This window comes from Mesoplodon densirostris, chromosome 14, assembly GCF_025265405.1.
Source record: "Mesoplodon densirostris isolate mMesDen1 chromosome 14, mMesDen1 primary haplotype, whole genome shotgun sequence".
Lineage (NCBI taxonomy): Eukaryota > Metazoa > Chordata > Mammalia > Artiodactyla > Ziphiidae > Mesoplodon > Mesoplodon densirostris.
Window position 1 is genome coordinate 76,289,012 of NC_082674.1, and position 21,536 is coordinate 76,310,547.

Consider the following 21,536-nt stretch of genomic DNA (forward strand, 5'->3'; position numbering starts at 1 on the left):
CACTGTCAATTGTCAGAGGCATCTGGGGTTCACCTGGGGGAGCTGCTCCTGTCCTACCCACCCGCAGCACACGGATGAATTTGCCTTAAAGAAATGAAAGGACGGTATTACACCATTAACATAATAAAAATTGGCTCTCTGGGTTATCACGAGGCCAAGCACACATCCTACACCTATCAAGCTATTACTGGAATATGGAAATATATAAGTATTACCACAGACCCACACCCACTGATTCAATAGTCTATATGATGTAAATTAATCCAAGTTTCTGGTGTTCCCTTTATAAAAATTACCCCTCTGCCAGGTCCCTTCATTAGAACCCTCATTTACAAGGTTAGGGGCACTCTGACCCTCCAGGACAGAGCTAAAGCACTGTGCTGCAAAGCCGCTGAGCATCTTTTATCACTTTCTGCAAGGTCTCATGTTTTTCCAATCTTCATTCTTTAAAAGCACTGGAGTTTGCCCAAGCTATAAATGTAAACAAGTACACTTATTTTAAACACTACTGGAAAAGTAGCATCATAAAAAAATTAGAATCACTGTCACTCTCATTCCTCAAGAGCTTAAAATTCTATTACACATAAAAACCTCGATTATTTTACTAAAGACAGACATAAGGGAAAACTTCCCCTTTGACACATTAGAAAGCTGTATCTTTCAACTGACATACATTGCGAATATAAGAAATTCCAAGTTCAAATAATATTCCAAGATCTGGAGAAGAAGAATTGGACCTGATGAAACAGTCACCATCAAGCAAGCAGGGCAAGATGCCAGTAACCTGAAATGATACCAAAAACGAAAATTACTAATAAACATGAAAAATGGTTGGAGGATAAACAATGAGGTCCTACTGATAGCACAGGGAACTATATTCAATATCCTGTCATAAACCATAATGGAAAAGAATATGAAAAAGAATGTATATATGTGTATAACTGAATCAGTTTGCTGTACAGCAGACGTTAACACAACATTGTAAGTCAACTACACTTCAATAAAATAAATGTTTTTAAAATGGGGGGAAGGTTCAGCTCTATTCATCTATAAATAGTTTATGTCGCTGCATCATAATAAAGGTCTCTTAAAGGAAACAAAAAGCAGATGGGCTGGACTCATCTATACCAATGATTTGAAATTTTAAAATGTAATTTTTGTGTTGAAGAAAACTACCTTTACGTTCACTTACTCTATGCTTAGAGCAGAGGCTAATGTGAAACAAGCACTGTACCAAGGTCTTCAGAGGTATCACAAAAATAGTTTGATAAGATTTTTTTGGCAGGGGGCTGTGCCACGTGGCACGCGGGATCCTAGTTCCCCGACCAGGGATCGAACCCGTGCCCCTTGCAGTGGAGGTGTGGAGTCCTAACCACTGGACCACCAGGAAATTCCTTGATAAGATATTTATATTTGTAGTAACCGCTGTCCTTTGGAAACAGAACTAAAATTGCGGACTGCACACACACTTGCTCAACTTTCCTCAGGCACGCCTTGGAAATTTTCCTTTCCTTCCCTTCTGCCCTCTCCATTCCCCCTCCCTGGACAACTACATCCCTCTTCCTTGCCTATAAAATCCTACCCATCCTTCAAAGTTTTGTTTCTCTTCTAGAAAACCTTCCCTGAGCCTAAGGACTAGAATTAATTTCACCCTCCTCTGTGCTTCCACAGCACTTGGATCCCTAGGTGCTGCCTGTGTGACATTACATTCTGCCTATGTGCCAGTTATCAACAGCACCCACTCCTTAGAGTGACTCCAAGGATTAGATGAGAAAATGCATATCACGGCCTACCTCACGCCTGGCACGTGGTCAGAGCTCCATAAATAAAGGATATTGGTGTTTTATGTGTCTTCTCTACTAACGTGTAAGCTCCCACAGTACCTAGGAAGAATGCCTCACACCTAAGGACGCTTAATTTCATTCAACAAAGCAACATACACATATTATTTATCCCTCAAAACAGTTCATCTTTATATCCAGGAAAACCTTGGAAAATTCTACCCTAACCACTTCACAGGCACAGAGACGCACTATCAGAACTGTGAAGTACTGTGTTAAAATGGAAGCAGTAGGGGGACTTCCCTGGCGGTCCAGTGGTTAAGACTCCACCCTTCCACTGCAGAGGGCATGGGTTCGATCCCTGGTCGGGGAACTAAGATCCCGCGCTCCGCGTGGGGCGGCCAAAACATAAAAAAAAAAAAAAAAAAAAGGGAAATGAACAAAAAAAAGAGTAGAACAATTATATTGTTACAATTAAAAAAATGTAAGCAGTAGGATGCTTAGAAGATCAAACTGGACTTGTAGGAGTTACGTGGTAGACAAGTGTGGACACACACAGCCCACAGGTGAGGTGACCGGGCCTCCTCCACATGCTGTGTCCTCTCAGTGAACCTCTATCTTGCTGTAAGATCTTCTGATGCAATAGGAGGAGGTTAATGAAGGGTTCTCAGGGGCAGTGACATAAGGGAGTTAGTTGTGGGAGGGAAGTAATGAAACTCTGGAGGTAGAAAAAAAACTAAAGTGAATAGAACTATAGAAAGTTAATATTATTAAAAGAACATAAAGATATCTTTGTCTCCACTGGCATCTATGTGGCACTGACTCGGTGGTTTCAAGCCACTTAACCTCATTCCAGCCTTTGTTTGTCCCAGTCTTGACAGTTGCTGGGTGTAATGACCAGTTCCCTAGGCGTCACCCTTGATTTTTATCTGAAGAAAGCACAATTCTCATGGGCACAGTTGGGGACTGCATTTTTGAAAAACACGCCCTAAATTTTCTCTTTCTGTTTTCATTTTTCATCAGAGGGAATTTTCTAGAATTAAACCTTGTGACCCATTGAATGAGATGATTCATAGGCATTACAACTTTGGTGAGTCAGAAACATGAGTAATTGTTATCAAAGTCCTCAAAGAACATTAATCTAAGGATTCAAATCTGGCCCCATATATTCTATGTTAAATACACATACATTATTTCAGGAATACACTTTGACAATCTTGCCTTAGAAATTAATCATATAATACTTATCAGGTAAAAAAAGAAGTTCATGTTTCATCCCAGTCTGCTTACTTCCATTCACAAGTAAGCAGATTACTTACCTGGGGAGAAAAGGTCCATGTTTTGGGTTTCTTAGGTTGCCACGTGGCCCTGACTGTATGAATGTTGCTCAGAACCTGAAATGAGATTTTCCCATTGGAATCATATCATAGAAGCTCTCTGAAACATTACCACTTCCAGGTCCCAAACACTTAACAGCTGGGCAGAGGGAGAGGGGGATATTTTATTTCTTACTTTGTGTAATTCTGTAATTCTTTTTTCTTTCTACATCAGGTATTATACATACCTAACATTTAAAATGATGAACAAAAACACAAGTGTTACAGCACTTATAACACAACGGAAGAACTGATAAATGAATTCAGACTCAGATCTTTGCACTAGTGATAAACTGTATTAAGTGAAATACTTAATATATGAGATACATTAACCAGAAAATTCAGAGAAATGTTAGGTATGAATGACCTTTTAAGAAATATGACCCACAAGAGCATTTTATGAGCAATCCATTACCCTGCCATCAAGACAGACCCTGCTACCAGCTCAGATACACGGTTACAGTTTTCTTCAAGATCCCTAGGCCCATAAAGTATATTTTTCCTGGAATTTAATCTCTTATAAAATGCTATTGCAAGAAGTTAGTCCTATAATATACACAAATCAATAGAATACAAAAGGAGCAAAAACTGTAAAAAAAAAAAAGAGTTCAAATTCTATAAAGTTATGGCCCAAACTGACATTTTCCAGAAGAAGAGATAATATACAATTTTTATTTTAGATAAAAATATCTTAGTATAGCATTTCTAAAACTAAGCTTTAAAAATAATTAGAAATCATCCTGAACGTGTCCTATGAGGTCAAATTCAATTCACTGCCCTCTGTGTCGCTATTGGTAGGCAGCTAGGAGGATCTCATGGGCAGCTAAGTTGTTTTCCACAGAGAAAGTCTCCATTTCCTTCCACAACTAATATAAATGAATTTATTTAAACCCTTTCTAAAATGATATATATTCCCAGACTGGGCCCTTGGAGTATAAACTCCTTTTGATTACTATCTGGTGTCTAATCTAAGACTGCATTTTATTTATTCTAAGGTCCTTCTTGGTTTTTCAAGAAGGGTTCCCCGCTTCTAATATCTAAGAAGTCCTCTGCAATCATTGAAATTGAGCTCTCATACTATCGCTGCTTTTATCTTCTCAACTTGGAGAATGCTGATTTTGATTGAGGAATAACTTCTTCTGCTTGATAATTTTACATCCTTCTTGAGTTACCAACTCTGAGAGCTAAAAAGGACTTAGTCCAAACATCTCATTATACATTTGAGAAAACTGCCTCGAGAGAGGGTGAATGACTGGCTCAGAGCATAAGGATGAAATAATCAAGGATTCAAAATTTTAGAGATTTTTCCACTCAGCAAACGGCATCAAGAATGCATAAGGGGGACTTTCCAGATGGTCCAGCAGTTAAGACTCCGCGCTCCCAATGCAGGGGGCCCGAGTTCGGTCCCTTGTCGGGGAACTAGACCCTGCATGCCACAACTAAATATTCCGCATGCCGCAACTAAAAGATCCTGCGTGCCGCAACGAACATCCCGTGTGCCGCAACTAAGACCCGGCGCAGCCAAATAAATAAATAAATATTAAAAAAACAAACAAACCAAAGAATGCATAAGGACTTCTGCTCAAGATGAATTTATGCTTCAACACAGCTGTTCTGCTCCAAACATAAAGCAGTGACACTTAAAAAGACAGAGGAGGACTCAAAAGTGAGAGGAATATTTCAGTGGCCCATAAACAGAAGAGAAAAACAAAGAACAGGGCGAGACTAAAACTGGGGGTCTCCTGGGCTCTGAGTCTAGAATGGATGTGGTGACAAGGAGCCGGATTTGTATGTTACAGAGGCTGATGGTACTCAACACATGATAGAGGAACAGAGACAGCCTTATTGCTTGAAGCCAGTAGGATGGAAGAAAGATGGTGGCCAACCCTCCTCCTCATAGGAAGTAAAGAGCCTAAGCAGGAAGGAGGACAAACATGGAGCCATGACACCGGGATCAGAACCAAGTAAACAAGTGAACCTTTAAGTGAATCGCTGATGTCCCTGACATCACCTTAGATCAAGAACGCTAAACTTCACTGCAAGATCTGGTTCTGGACTGGAGTTTGGAGGTGGGGGTAGTATTGGTGGTAGCAACCACAACACCATTAGATTGGTGGGGCTTGGCTGGGGGGGAAGGGTAAAATATCTTCTGCATAAAATGTGCTTCTAAGGACACACGAAGAAATCAAATACTTACAATACAAGAAACAACCCTGAGCATAGATATTAACAAAATATGTCACTATACATAATTACATATTTATTGTTTTTAAAAAAACAGATTTGTTTGCATTAAAAAAAAAAACCCAAAAAACTTCTAGGCAACGAGGACAAGATGGGGCCGTAGGTAGCTAAAGCATGTCAGTATCTTTGGTGTGTTAGGAGAAAGAAACACAGAGTTTAGATTTATGAGAATAATCTACAGCTAAGTAGGTAGGCTAAACATTTACATATTGCAAACTGAAAGGCTTCAATAGAACTAAGTGACAAGGCCATGGGTAGCTGTTATGCTTTTTTCTTCATGTTTCTATGTATTTGAAATAGTTACTAATTTAACAAATATTGCTAATTCCAGTAAAAGTCAGACTGTGGTATAAAACACATGTAAAAGGAAAAGAATAAACAAATTGGAAGATTGTAATGTTCTAAGATAAGAGTCTAAATGTGAGATTTACACTTGTTTTCTATTTCTTTTATTATTGGCAAAACTAATACGATTACTTGATATATTATTTCTTACTGAGTTCTTAAGGGTTTTCAATCAATTTTTAAGGATGAAACATACAATGGTGGTTAATTATGAAATGTGTCAAATATATCAGACAAGTTAAAAGAAACTTATAGTGAACACCCATAAGCTTATCACCTAGATTCTGCCATCAATATTTTACTATACTTGCTTTACCACATATATCTTCTGTCCATCCATCAATTCATCCATCAATTGCAGTGTATAATTTTTTGATACACTGCAAACTTGCAGACATAAGTAAACTTTCCTCTAAATACATTAGCATGCATATCATTAGCTAGAGTTCATCATTTGTTCACAGTTCTTTTTTTGATCGAAAATTTAACACAATGAAATTCAGTAACCTTATTTTTTATCTTCTTGTAATGTCCAGAATGGAGACAGGAAAGTGGGCTGACTAGGAGTCATAGGTCCTGAGGAATGACACAGTGAGTGCTGTCTCTGGAGGCCTAGAGAGGAGCCTGAACTTCCATTAGGGCCCAAAAGTAAGGAGGCACATCTACCCCCAGGGGTGTGGGCAGAGGCCAAGTGGGGAATCTGGACTTCCATTCTCACCTAGCAGTAATAGTGTCAGAGGCCTGCTAAAATAGAAGTTAAACTTATTAAGATCCAGAGACTCCCAACACTCAAAATGTCCAGGATACAATAAAAAAAAAGAAAAAAAATCATTCATTATTCCAAGTACCAGGAAAATCTCAACATGAATGAGATTGGTATCAAAAGATACCAATACTGAGATGACACAGATATTAGAATTATTTGACAAGCATTTTAAAGCAGCCATCTAAAAATGTTTCAATAAACAACTATGGAGATGCTTAAAAGAAATTTAAAACATAGAAAGAAATACAAAGTCTCAAGAAAGAAATAAGGACATCTCAACAAAAAAATGAAAGATAAAGGAGACCCTAATGGAAATTCTAGAACTGAAAAATACAATAACCAAGATTAAAAACAGACACACACACATACCTACAACAAGTCACTGAATAGACTCAACCACAGAATAGAAAAGAGAGAAAAGAATCAGTGAACTTGAAGATAGGAAAACAGAAACTATGCAGTCTGAACAACTGAGATAGAATAGATGGGAAAAAATGACCAGAGCCTCAGGAACCTGTGGGATTATAACAAAAGATCTAACTAACATTCATGTCATCGGAGTCCCAGAGGAGAGGGGAGTTTGGAGCTGGAAAAGTATTTGAGAAAATAATGGCTGAAAAATCCCCAAATTTGGCAAAAGACATAAACCTATGGTTTAAAAAGCTGAGAAAACCCTAAACAGGTTAAACCCAAGAAATCCATGACAAAGTACATAAACTTCTAAAAACTAAACACGATATCTTGAAAGCAGTGAGAGAGAACCACCACCTAGATTCACCCATAGGGAAAAACCAATTCTCATCAGACAGAGGCCAGAAGGAAATGGAACGATATTTTTTGAGTGCTTAAAGAAAAGAATTGCCAACCTAGAATTGTATAGCTAGTGAAAATATCCCTTAGGAATAAAGGGGAAACAGGCATTCTCAGATAAAGAAAATCTAAGAGAATTTGTAGCCTGCAGACCTACCCTAAAAGAATGGTTAAAGGAAGTTCTCTAAATAGAAAAAACATGATAACAGAAATCTCTGAATATCAGGAAGGAAGGAAGAACAGTGGAAAGAGTAAAAACAAGGGTAAATATGAGGAGGTTTCTCTTAAGTTTTCTAAATTATGCTTGACGGTTGAAGGACAATTATAACACTGTGTGATGTGGTTCTCAATGTATGTAGAGGAGATATTTAAGACAATTAGAAAGCAGGGCGGGTAAAGAGGTTTAAAGGGAGGTAAGGTTTCTACATGTCACTTCAACTGGAATGTTGACACTAGCCAACTGTGGGAAGTTATGTAGGTATAAAGTCATACCAAAAGCTATACAAAGAGATTCGCTCAACAGCACGGCAGACAATTCAGAATGGAGTTCTAAAAAATGTTCAGGTAACACATAGGAAGACAGAAAAAAATAAAACAGAGGAATGAAAAAGAGTGAACAAAGAGAAGAAATAAAACAGCAGACTCAAGAGTTAAAGATGCCCCTCCAGGACCTGCCTGCTTTGGGATGCTTTTCAGAGCCCTGAGGGAGTTGCCTTTCATATATTACTCAGAATTTACAGTTCTCATCACTGGGCAAGTTATTTGGAGAAGAGCTTACTCAGTCATTATTGGACGTAGTGTCTCATTAACTAGTTTTAGTAATAACGCTTTTTATTTGTAACTTGGCTTAGGCTTATTAAAGAAGTATTCTTGGGCTTCCCTGGTGACGCAGTGGTTGAGAGTCCGCCTGCCGATGCAGGGTACACGGGTTCATGCCCCGGTCCAGGAAGATCCCACATGCCACGGAGCGGCTGGGCCCGTGAGCCATGGCCGCTGAGCCTGCGTGTCCGGAGCCTGTGCTCCGCAACGGGAGAGGCCACAACAGTGAGAGGCCCGCGTACCGCAAAAAAAAAAAAAAAAAAAAAAAAGTATTCTTAAGTAAATAGCATGAGTATGTAACTATTAAATATGTTCTCTAACTCCTCAACTTGGAAAATTTGGCATAAATTTGTTTCATAAACTAACTTCTATTATTTTTATATACAAGAACTTCTACTATTTTGATATATTATTCAAAATAAAATTCTAATCTTTGTTTTATGTTGTCATGTATGAGAATAGCGAGAGGTACAGCATAAAGTATGGAACCAGATCTGGGAAAAAGAAGGCAATTCATCCTTTCTTGGTCACTGGCGACGCCTACTGGCTCGTTTTTGGCAGTGATCTTGTGTAGAGCATGTAGAAGGAAAGATCCTTACAGTAACACAAGTTCATTTATTTACCCCCAGTGCAGATGAAAGAAAGGCACCTTCCTCATGCTGCGAGTTAGAAGTACACTCAGCAGCAGGAAAGATATCTATCAGTGTTCTCTATCTCACTGCACGTCACCACCATCCACCCAGATGTGGAAGTCAAAGACCTAGTGTCATGCTTGGCGTCCCACTCTCCCTCACCTGCCACATCCAACCCACCACCAACCAAAGTGTGTTGGGTTTTGCCTCCTAAATATCTCTCCGGCCACAGCTCTCATCTCCACTTCCCTAATCTAAGTTACCATCGTCATCTCTCATCTGGTCAACTTTTGATGTTCCATATATTGGTCTAAGTGCTTCACTTACATTAACTCATTTAGTCCTCACATCGACCCTAAGGGATGCACATGAGACAGAGAGCAAGGTCGAGTCATTTGGTCAGCGTCCCACACCCAGCTGGCAGAGCCAGGGTTAATTCCAGGCAAAATGGCTCCAGATTTCGTTTTCTTGAGGTGACACTTGCTGCCCCTTGACCACCACACTGTGACATAGCCCCCAAGTGATCTACTCATATCCCTCTGACCCCCGCCCGCCTTCAATCCATCTCCAGAGAGGAGCCAGAAATCATCCCCAAATGTACGTCTAAGTCATGTCCTACCTCCAGTGACTTTCCCCGCTTTTAGGGTAAAGACGAAACTCCCTACATCATGGCTTACAACGTCTTACGCTGTATCTCCTGCTTCATCCCGTCCTACACTTCCTCTTGCTGCCCCCACTCAGCTCCCTTGGATCCCTTTCCCGAGTCCTTTCCTGCCAGGGCCCTGGCCTGTGCTGATCCTTCAGCCAGGTACACGCTCCCCTTGTCCTCTTTTCTCTTCATCTCCTTACGGCCTGTTCACCCCTCAGATCTCAAGGCAAGCATCACCCCCTCAAGAGGTAGACTATGATATTGAGAATTCTTTTTTTTTTTAACATCTTTATTGGAGTATAATTGCTTTACAATGGTGTGTTAGTTTCTGCTTTATAACAAAGTGAATCAGCTATACATATACATATGTTCCCATATCTCTTCCCTCTTCCGTCTCCCTCCCTCCCACCCTCCCTATCCCACCCCTCTAGGTGGTCACAAAGCACCGGAGCTGATCTCCCTGTGCTATGCGGCTGCTTCCCACTAGCTATCTACCTTACGTTTGGTAGTGTATATATGTCCATGCCACTCTCTCACTTTGTCACAGCTTACCCTTCCCCCTCCCCATAATAGAATTCTTTTCTGGTGCTACAAATTTCCCTCTAAGCAATGCTTTCGCTAACATCCCACAAATATTATACTGCATTTTCATCTTTTTGCTCAGTTCAAAATATTTCCTAATTTCCCTTGAAATTTTCTTTTAACCCATTGATTCTTGAGAAATCTGTTGTTTAATTTCTAAGTATTTAAGGATTTTTCCAGTTATCTTTCTGTTTCTGATTTCTAATTCAATCACATGTGATCAAAGACCGTACATTGTATGACTTCAATTCTTCTAAATCTGCTCAGGATCATCTATTTTGCAGAATGTTCCATACGCACTAAAAAGAATGCGTATTTTCCTCTTTGGGGGTGAACTGTTGTACAAATGTTAATTAGATCCAGTTTGTTCATGGTGTTATTCTGTTCTCTTAATTCTTACTAATTTTCTGTCTACTTGTTCTACAATACTGTAGAGAGAAGTATTAAAGTCTCCAATTATGATTGTGGCTTTGCCCATTTCTCCTTTCAGTTCTATCCATTTTTACTGCATGTATTTTGAAGCTCTGATGTTAGGTGTATAGACATTTCAGATTGTTACATCTTCTTGGTGAATTGTCCATTTTATCGTGTAATGTACCACTTTATTCCCGGTAATTTTCCTTCTTCTGAAGTATACTTTGTCTGATATTAATATGTTTTGAATGGTGTATCTTTTTCCATCCTTCTACTTCTAACCTGCCTATATTATTATGTTTAAGGTGGTTTCTCAAGCATAGCCTATGGTTGGCTCTCTCTCATTCTGGTTTTAATTTGCATTTCCTGGATGACTTATTATATGTTGTGTATCTTTGTATAGGTTCATTGGTTTGTCATATTTTCTTTCTGTTTTTTTAAACATTTGTACTATACTTTTTTAAAAAATTAATTAATTAATTAATTTTTGGCTGCACTGGGTCTTTGTTGCTGCACGTGGGCTTTCTCTAGTTACGGCAAGCGGGAGCTACTCTTCGTTGCAGTGCGTGGGCTTCTCATTGCGGTGGCTTCTCTTGTTGCAGAGCACGGGCTCTAGGCACACACGCTTCAGTAGTTGTGGCGTACAGGCTCATTAGCTGTGGCTCGCGGGCTCTAGAGCGCAGGCTCAGTAGTTGTGGCACAGAGGCTTAGTTGCTCCGACGCATGTGGGATCTTCCCAGACCAGGGCTTGAACCCATGTCCCCTGCGTTGGCAGGCGGATTCTTAACCACTGTGCCACCAGGGAAGTCCCCATATTTTCTTTCTTTAAGTGCCTGTTCAAGTCTTTTGTCAATTAAAAAAACCTGAGTTATCTTTTTGTTTCTTGGATATCCTTGAAACGTTCCTGACCGTAGGGGAAACGTATGCAATATTTCACATTAAGTATGATGATGCTAGTAGCTGTGCTTCAGTTTTCTCTTGTTGCCCTTTACCAATTTGAAGTTCCCTTCTGTTCTTAGTTTGGTGAGAACTTTTTAAAAATCATAAGTGGGTGTCAAAATTTGTCAACTGCTTTTTCCGCATCTATTGAGATGATCAGGTGGTTTTTCTTCTTTAGTTCTGTTAATATGGCAAATTACAATAATCTATTTTCAAATGTTAAATATTGGTTACACAGGTGTGTACATTTGAATTCCTGGAATAAACCCCAGTTAGTCATGATATATTGTCCTTTTTTATACATGGCTAGATTCAATTTGCTAATATTTTGTTTAAGATTTTAGTTTATATATTCATGAGGAATACTGGTCTTGTAATTTTTCTTTTTTGTAATATCTCGTCAAATTTTGGTATCATGTTTTTTCCTGGCCTCATGAAATGAGATGGGAAGCATTTCCTCTTTATGTATTCTTTGGAAGTTTGTGTACTATTGGTATTATTTCTTCCTTAAATGTTTGGAGGAATCCACCAGTGAAACCAGCTGGGTCTGGAGTTTTCTTTACTGGAAGATTTTTAATTACTGTTTCAATTTCTTTAACAGGGGTCATTCAAATTGTTCTATTTCTTCTTGTGTCAGTTTCATTAAGTTATGGTTTTCAAAGAATTTATCTGTTTATTGATGTCATCAAATTTACTGCCATAAAGTTGTTTACAATATCCCCTGCTTATCCCTTTAATGCGTGCAGGATCTGTGCTGAGGTCTCCATTTTCATGTCAGATGGTGACCGTGTAACCAAGCAGGACCCTATGAGGCCTTCCCAGAAAAGAGCCCCACCCCTGTCCTCCGCCTGCCTTTTGTCTGTAGAAAAACTTTACTCAAAGCATAAATTTAATCAGAGAAGTGAAAAAATGCAGAAAGAAAGGAAAACAGTCAAGCAAGACAAAATAATAATACTTTAGCCATTAAACAAAGTCAAGGACCTTTAGTTCTTCCTCAAGGGCTATAGATAATATTCTGAGCCATGTTCTGTGAGCTGTTTTGCAGATACTGAAACCCCCTCCAGGTGGGAGAACTTAACTGTGTGTTGCCCACAGGCACGCAGACCCCAGACTGGTTGGAACCAGAAGGTTGATGACGTTGACTCCCAATGACCTCACCACCAGCCAGTCAGGAGAATGTCCATGAGCCGATCACTCTCTGCTCCTTGAGCGCTGCAACACTCTTCACTACCTGCTCCAGGGTGGAGCACACAGTTCTGAGGGCATTAGCCTACTGTGGCCCCCTTTGCCTGGCAAAGCAATAAAGCTCTTCTTTTCTACTTCACCCAGAACTCTGTTTCCGTGTTTCTATTTGGCACCGGTGAACAGAGGCAGAGTTTCGGCAACAATCATTTGTTTTCTTTCTTTCTCTCTTTTAAAATTTCTTGATCAGTCTTACTAGGCATCTCTCAATTTTATTAATCTTTTCAAAGAATAAACTTTGCCTTTTCTGGTTTTCTCTTGTTTTCTATTTCATTAATTTCTCCTCTTTATTATTTCCTCCATTCTACTTCCTTGGGGGTTGACTCACTCTTCCTTTTCTAGGTTCTTGAGTTCGAGCTTAGATCACTGATTTAAAAACCTTCTTGTCTAGTGTACGCAATTAAAGTCATAAAGTTCCATCCATGCACTGTTTCATCTGTATCTCATAAATCAATTAATTAAGAGTTATTCAAATTTTTTGGTACTGGGTAAAAAATATTCTCTTAGGAATCAGAGAGGAACAGAATGGAAAAGGACACAAGGCAACTTTGTCAGATGATGGTAATGCTCCATATGTTGACTGGGATGTTGGTTATATAGGTGTGTACACCTCTCAAAAATGCAATACTCTAACCTTCAAACCTGAACTGTATACAATACTAGAAGATAGGCATCAGTACCTTTTTGTAAGTGAAAAATCTAAGGCTCAGAGGCGTTAACTGTGATGTATAAATATCACACACTTAGCAACTGAAAGAGCCAGGAGTTAAGTCTGTGTCATCAGAACACATGCAGTTTGCACTCTACCACACATTTTTATATAGATACTTATACACACACACATGGAGAGAGAGAGAGAGGTTGAGAGGGAGAAAGAGACAGACAGACCCTGTGTAGTACGCGGTTAATATGTGGCATTAACACATCGTGGGAACTGGTTTAACTCCTCAGCAAGCTCACCTTATTGCCGTCAAACAGACAGAAGCGCACGTGTCTGCTCAGAACCTGGATGCTCACTCCTGGAAGAGGAATCATCTTACAGCTCCAGAGGGTCAGAATCAAGGAAACACGACTTGGTCTTGACCTAATCTGAGAGAAAAATTAGTTATGAGGAAGGTTTACTTTTATGACTTATAAGACAAATTCATTTTCAAAGCACCTTTTGTAAATGCTTAAGAAAATGCATATAGAATAAAAAAGAACAAAATAATAAATTTTGCTCACAACATACACACACAAGAAAAGTTTCAATAGTCTGTTTAATTTAACCCAAAATTTCAGTTAAAATTTTCATAAATATTTATATTTAAAATATTTGCTTTTGGGACTTCCCTGGTGGTCCAGCAGTAAAGAATCCACCTTACAATGCAGGGGACGTGGGTTTGATCCCTGGTCAGGGAACTAAGATCCCACATGCCACAGGGCAACTAAGCCCGCGTGCCACAACTACTGAGCTTGCACGCCTCAACGAGAGAGCCCGCGGGCTACAAACTACAGGGCCCAGGTGCTCTGGACCCCGCATGCCACAACTAGAGAAGAGAAAACCCGCACGCCACAACTGGAGAGAGGCCTGAGTGCCGCAACGAACCTCCCGCGTGCCACAACTAAGACCTGACACAGCCATATATAAATAAATAATAAATAAATCTTTTTTTAAATTTTGCATTTTTTGTTAAATACACAAAAATTGTGATGAAAAGAACAGTCAGTACAATCAGGGAAAAAGAATGACCTGACCATGGAATCAACTGTATTCCAGGTTCGTTCTTACAGCTCCTTCTTACATAAGGCAGGTCCGCACAGAAGGTCACCACAGCATAGTGGCCAGTGACACCTGGTGTTAATATTATACAGCTAGCTCCTCCTTGTTTCAATTCCAAGCATTTATCTACATTGTTCCCTGGCTTCTTATCAAGATGTTTTGACAGAGAGAACGCACTGACCATTGGATGTAGTTATTCAGTTCTACTTCACAAGATAATTCAGAATGTCAATTAAAAAAACTAGCATTCTAGTTTTTTTTTTATTTAAGAACATCTTCACTTCTTAACATTCTGCTTTATGGTCCTGGGCCTTTCCAGTTAAATAACATATCACTGAAAAAAATCAGACCATGTTTAACAGTTTGTCACCTTTTCAATTTAAGAAATGAGAGCTGACAATTGAGCTCTCTGGGTACAAGTTCACAAAATTAAATGCCTTTTATTCAGTACTAGTATACTACACACACCAAATATAACATATTTGTAAACTTGCAATAGGAGATATTTAATGCTAAAAAAGATTCCAGGCACTGCTCGGGTTGAGAAGGAAAAGAGCACGACAATTCTGCACCACCCCTCCCCAGAAAACCTGACCACACTGGGTTCTCTTATTCTTCCCTGAGGCTCTGGGGGAGCAAGGGAGAAAAAGCAGAAGGTAAACAGGCAGGGGAGTGAGGGGCTCAAATGCACTTTATACCTTCTAAGGAGGAGAAGAGGAGAATTAAACGTCGAGAGCATTTCCTACTTCACATAAGGGGGAGACCAGTAATCCTTCACTCCACGCTCCCCACAAAATATAATCAGAAAGTACTGCCGAGTTCCTCATTCCTATTTAATAAAAATAATATTACTACTACCACTAATAACGATGATACTGGCTAACATTTCCTAAGTTATCGTCACGGGTCAGGCCCTGTTCTAAGGCCTTCACACATTCAGTGCAATTCTCATAATAACCCTATGTCGGAAGTATTATTACTATTTTTCCCTTTTTACAGATGAAAAAATTGAGGCAACGAATGATTAAGACTGATACCTAGTATTATTTCCTTTGTAACAATGGGAGAAGAGAGCAGTGGAGAAGAGAAACAAGATAAAGTCAAGGTGAACAGACCCAAGTTTTGTCTCAGCTATGAAACTGTCACTAAGTGTTTCAAAATTACAATACAGAGACAATTGTTTTTTGTTTTTTTATAACGCATTAATCAATTTACGTTACCTGTATATTTGCAACCATGACAAAATCTGGAAAATTTATAATTTTACTGACAGTAACCATACTTACAGAGCCCGTTTTAGCATCCCACATTAGATCTCTGAAGGCCAGTTGTGAAGTAGTGAGCTCTGGTTGTAAGAAGTAACTTGCTCGAAATTGATTGCCTGCAAAAATAAGTGTTCCTTTATTTTCTTACAAAGAACGAATGAAATTCAAAACCCCAAATTCATGATGTTATGGTACAGACTTAGGAAACAGACGTCGAAAATGCCAAGCTGTTTACTAGCAACTTGCTTCCTAAGACAGACATACTAACAGAGATAAGAGCAACAGCAGGAAACGTAAGGATAGAAGCACATGAGAGCTGATCTTAAAGTGGCTTCAGGAAAGACCTTAAAGGCTTTTAGGCCAGTAACATGCCCCAGGATGAAGATGATCCATTCAAATATTTTTGTAAAATGCAGAAAATCTGTGAACACTTTTTAGATATTTTAGAAAAAGTATATAATCATTAATTTTACTTCTTAACACAAGAGCATTTTAATACTGTTCTTCCATACTTGTGTCATGACGAATACCTATTACAAAATCATTTACTCACCCAAGAACTCAGTTTTGAGTTCCTACTCTGCCAGGTGCTATGCTGGGAGCTGGAAACATAAACGTGAATCAGAGAAATATGGCCCCTGCCCTCATTAGCTTACACTTCAGTGGGGGAAAGAGTTATGAAAAATAAGTAGACAAAAGACAAAATAATTATAAGCTGACTTAGACTTATAAAGGTGCTCAAGTGAATGGGAGTAGGAGGGTCTACATGGAAGGTGTCTCTGGGAATGTACCCTGAGACCCAAAGCATGAGAAGCGGGGAATTCCCTGGCGGTCCAGTGGTTAGGACTCCACGAGGGCCCGGGTTTGATCCCTGGTGGGAGAACTAAGATCCCGCAAGCTGCGCAGCACAGCTTATTATTATTATAATAATAAATAGATAAATAAATAAATAAAAAGAGATTTATAATAAAAAAAAAATAAAACAAAGCATGAGAAGGAGCTGGGTGTTCAGCGAGGGCTGAGAAGAGCTTCCCAACAGAGAAGCCTCAAAGCAGCCCCTCCACAGATGACTCAGCAGCTCAGGGTATACAGGGGAGCCTCCCCACAGCATTATTCCTCTTTAAAATGAGCTTATGAACAAATGTTGCCAAGTATGGGGCAATCCAAGAATGAATAAGGAAACAGAAACAGCGAATAGGGAAAACTCTTTGGAAAAGTCTCACTGTGAGGAAAAGCAGAGAAAGGGAGGCTTCATCCAGAATGGGACAGGGCTGCAGGGAGCTGGTCCGTAAAGGTGGGAGGTTTTAGGTTTGCTAGGACTGCTGATGAGGGAATCAGCCAGTGGGGCAGGGGAGAGCAGGCTGAAGACACAGGAAAGGGTTGATTAAAGAGTCATGTTTTTGAAATAAAGGAAGGGGGCTTGGCCTCTGATAGGATCAGGGCTCCTTCCTCCTTCACAGGCAAGATGAAGGAAAAGATGAGCGTCCAAGAGATGTGAGATGTTACATCTTTTTCAATGACTTGCTTTGGCTGTGCCAGAAAAATGAGATGTAAACCGTGACCGCTTAACTAAAAGTCTGTGGTGGCTGATGGACACCTGTTACCTTCCTCCAGAAGCTGGAAGAGGGTGGAAGGCCTGAACCCAGCAGGAATAGCTCCCATCGTGGTCAATACGTCGACAGTGTTAATCTGCTGAAGAGAGTAAAACAAAAATTTGCTTGGTTTAATTCATGTTTCCTCACCTCTAGGATACTCTCTCTTTATCACTATAGCAACTACAACCCCTGAAAGAAAAACACAAATGTACAGACTTTAGCGGAAGAATATAGCAATTTAACTCCCAATTCCTGAGAAGACGCCATTGCTGAATCCTGGCCTTTCCTGAGGACCTAAGCCCCATGCAGTGCCCAGGGGGCTGAGCTCTGTGCTCCAGACCTGTTGCTTCCTGCATGGCCCCCATCAAAATGGCCTGTCCTGCTCCACAAAGTACGGCCATGTCACAGATCAGTTGATATTATAAACTGATATGCACTGAAGAATTAATGGCTTTTTTGTACACTATATGTACATACACACACACACGTAAGCGCACACGTGCATGTCCATGTAAGTGATAAGTAGGGTAAAAAAGGCAGAAAGAATATATTTACTAAATGGTTAGTGATGATCACTTATGGAAGGAGTGGATTTTCATTTTGTTATGCAACTTTTTAAATGATAGGATTATTGATAGTTTCTTACTTTTTCTTTTTTTTTGGTTGCGCCCTGAGGCATGTCTTAGTTCCCCGACCAGGGATCAAACCCATGCCCCCTACATTGGAAGTGAGGAGTCTCAACCACTGGACCACAAGGGAAGTCCCAAGTTTCTTACTTATTTGAGCTTTTTGGAATTTTTAAATATTAACAAAATTTAACAACTCTCTTTACCCAAATGATAGAAAATTCAAGCAGAATCAATGAGAGACATTTCCAAGCCCTCATAGGCATAGGCTTACTAAACCAGAAATACGTTTTAATGCTCTGTGCATTCCATGCTCTGTATCCTGCTTAAGATCCAATGCTTTCATTTAAAGTTTCCATCCTGTTTTGAATCTGAACCCTCATCAGAGCTATTAGGTAACAAAATGAGACATCATTAATAAGACAAGGAGATACCAACCTCTGAGATGGCTTTTCGGACAGCACTCCAATGAGAATCGGTTCTAGGGAGAAACGGTAGCTAGGTGAGTGTACAGAAAGGTTACGCCTATTCGCTCAATTAGCGAATTTCATTAATCAAAGAACAAAGTATATAATTGTAACTTCTGAAAACCTAAGTCTACCTGAAACTAAGCATAATATCATGTGCTAACAATAATCACCAAGTTAAAGTTGTAATGATCTTAAGCAAACAGTAATATGAAAAGCCCTGCTCCCAAACTATAAGCTGTTTCCATTTCAAGACATTCTTGAATTACTTATAATAGTAAAAATAAACAAAATGTTCCCTAAACCTACTTTGATGTCCCCTCACACCTTTTTACCTTTGTTTAACTTCTGTTCCTTCTGCCGTTTCACCCCCTACCTCTAGGTCTTCTTCACTGCCTTCTTCACTAGACTCCTGGCCTTCTTCTTTATTATAGGGCTGAAAAATTATTGAAATATGAAGGACTTTTTACCTAATGCAAAAATCAAGCAATAAACGTACTTTCAGAAAGGCTCAAGTGTAGATAGGGATTTAGTATATGATGGGCATATAAAAAAATCAGTGGAAAAAGATTTCAATACATGGTTGATAATGTCACTATATGAAAAAATTACAATGACAGAGGTAGAGAACAAGTTTAATAAAAATAAATGCCAGATGGGACATATTCAAATGAAAAAAAAGAAGAAGAAAAGACAAAAAAGCGAAAGAACTATAGAAGTGTTAGAAGAACACTTCTTTTTTTTGGCCACGCCACATGGCATGTGGATCTTAGTTCCCAAACCAGGGATCAAACCCGCGCGCCCTGCAGTGGAAGTGTGGAGTCTTAACCACTGGACCTCCAGGGAAGTCCCTGAAGAAAATAATCTTGAGATTCGAAAGCCCTTTCCAGTCGTGATACCAAAACCATGGAACTTTGATTTAACTACATAAAAAATAAAACATGGGCGAAAGTCAACCAAGAAGATATCTGCCACAGTTTCTAAGGGTTGATATCCTTATTATCAAGATATTACAAAAACTCTTATAAATCAATACAATTTTCAAAAATCCTTAGAAAAATGAACTGAAAAGGCAATTTACAAAGAAGAAATAGAAATGGTCATAAAGCAAATGAAATCATGCTCAACCTCACTAGCAGTACAATAAGTGCAAATAAAAAACAATAATGAGCTTTTTGGGGTTTTTTTTGGTCTATCACAATGGCAAAAAGATTGATGACAACCATCACTGGCAAATGTGTAGACAAGCAAGCACTCTTGGCTGCTGGAGATGGGAGTCCAAATAGGCATAACTTTGCTAAAAGGAAAAATGGCAAATTCAATCAAAATACAAAGGTGTAAACCCTTTGCACCAGCAATGAGCATTTAGGAATTTATTTAAGGGGAATAACCAGACAGTCTACAAGGTATATGTGCAGACTGATCACAACACAGGGTCTTCTTTTCTAACAGGATCCCTGAATATAAGCAATGAATCAGCTAAAAGACTACATTTTCCAAGCCCTCCTTGCAGCTAGGTGTTATCAAGAAACTAAATTCTGGCCAAGGAGATATAACTGGAAGCTTTTTGTGTAACTTCCAAGAAACCTTTAAAAGACGGCAACTCATGCCTTTTGACTTCTTCTTCCCCTTTCCTCTTTCACTGCTTGGAATTGTTAATAACGAAAGATCTAGCAGCCAACCTAAGCTAAAGAGATAACAACCCTAGGAAGAGCTGCTCGCACCTACCCACAGGGTAAAATATTAGATAGCGCCTTACCATTCCTTGATTGCCCATCTCCACACTTCCTCCACACACAAGAGAAATATGCTTCTACCTTATTTAGGCCACTATTTTGGAGCTCTTCTGTAACTCAGAGCGGAAGCTAATCTTACCTTCTTTGCAATGTCATTTATAGTTATTATAGGTTGGAAACCTAAATGTCCATCTAAATGAGACTGGAATACTATGCTACCATTGAAACAGATGACCCAGAACTGAGCTGGGCAATAGGGCAGGCACTCACCACCTGTGCCTACTGACACTTGAAATGTGACCAGTCTAAACTGAGATGTGCTATTTAAGTGTAAAATACACACTAGAATTTGAAGACTTAGCATTAAAAAAAAAGGATTTTAAAATATTGATTATATGTTGAAATGAGATAATGTTTAATATACTGGATAAAATAAATTATTAAAAATAATGCCACCGGGCTTCCCTGGTGGCGCAGTGGTTAAGAATCTGCCTGCCAATGCGGGGGACACGGGTTCGAGTCCTGGTCCAGGAAGATCCCACATACCGCGGAGCAACTAAGCTCGTGCGCCACAACTACTGAGCCTGCGCTCTAGAGCCCGCAAACCACAACTACTGAGCCCGTGTGCCACAACTACTGGAGCCTGCGCGCCTAGAGCCCGTGCTCCGCAACAAGAGAAGCCACCGCAATGAGAAGCCCGCACACTGCAATGAAGAGTAGCCCCCGCTCACCACAACTAAAGAAAGCCTGCGCGCAGCAATGAAGACCCAACACAGCCAAAAATAAACAAATTAATGTTTTAAAAAATTAATAATGTCACCTGTTTCCGTTTACTTTAAAAAAATGTGTGTGGTATAATAAAAATACACATTTGGTCTTTACGCCCAGTCCTTGGCACAGAGTTCCTAAAATTCTTAGAATTTCCTGAGTGACGGAAGTGTCTTTTGTTATTCATAACAAGCCCCTTTCAAACATACTTGAGTTTATGCTCATGAGGTCATGGCTTGGGGAGGGGTGGGTGCTGGTGGCCAGAGGAACCAGTGATTAGAAGGTGGAAACTTTTGGTGCCACTCACCCCCTCACCTTCAGGGAGGGAAAAGGAGCTAGAGATTGAATTTAATCACTGACGACCAATGATTTGATCAATCGTGTCTATGTAATGAAACCTCCAAAAAACCCCTAAAAGACAGTGTTTAGGGAGCTTCTGGGTTGGCCATCACTTGAAGTGCTGGCAGGGTGGCTCCAGGAGCACATGGAAGAACCAGGTCCCACTCCCTCCCTCTCCCAATACCTTGTCCTGTGCACCTCTTCCATTTGGCTGTTCCTGAACTATATCCTTTATAATGAACTGGGAAGCAAAAGTGAGGTGTTTCCTGAGATCTGTGGGTCCCTCTAGCAAATGATTGAACCTGAGGAAAGGTGTGGGAACTTCCAAGTTTAGAGCCGGTCACTCAGAAGCACAGCTAGCCCCAGGGACTTGTGACTG

General features: G+C 39.8%; 1 protein-coding gene across 9 annotated transcripts in view; it reads right to left on the reverse strand.

Annotated features, from left to right (window-relative positions):
* Nucleotides 1–21,536, reverse strand: part of NPHP1 (nephrocystin 1) — a 58,948-nt gene that overhangs the window by 18,992 nt on the left and 18,420 nt on the right. For 6 of the 9 annotated variants that reach the window (XM_060117685.1, XM_060117682.1, XM_060117683.1 and 3 more), the window contains exons 7-13: nucleotides 18,650–18,750; nucleotides 18,286–18,328; nucleotides 17,231–17,318; nucleotides 15,648–15,742; nucleotides 13,560–13,688; nucleotides 3,101–3,175; nucleotides 674–784 (exon numbers count right to left, since the gene is read on the reverse strand). In XM_060117685.1, coding sequence (XP_059973668.1) covers nucleotides 674–784; nucleotides 3,101–3,175; nucleotides 13,560–13,688; nucleotides 15,648–15,742; nucleotides 17,231–17,318; nucleotides 18,286–18,328; nucleotides 18,650–18,750 — 642 coding nt within the window. The remainder of the gene's footprint in view (nucleotides 1–673; nucleotides 785–3,100; nucleotides 3,176–13,559; nucleotides 13,689–15,647; nucleotides 15,743–17,230; nucleotides 17,319–18,285; nucleotides 18,329–18,649; nucleotides 18,751–21,536) is intronic. The other 3 variants (XM_060117686.1, XM_060117684.1, XM_060117681.1) reach the window with 1 other exon arrangement.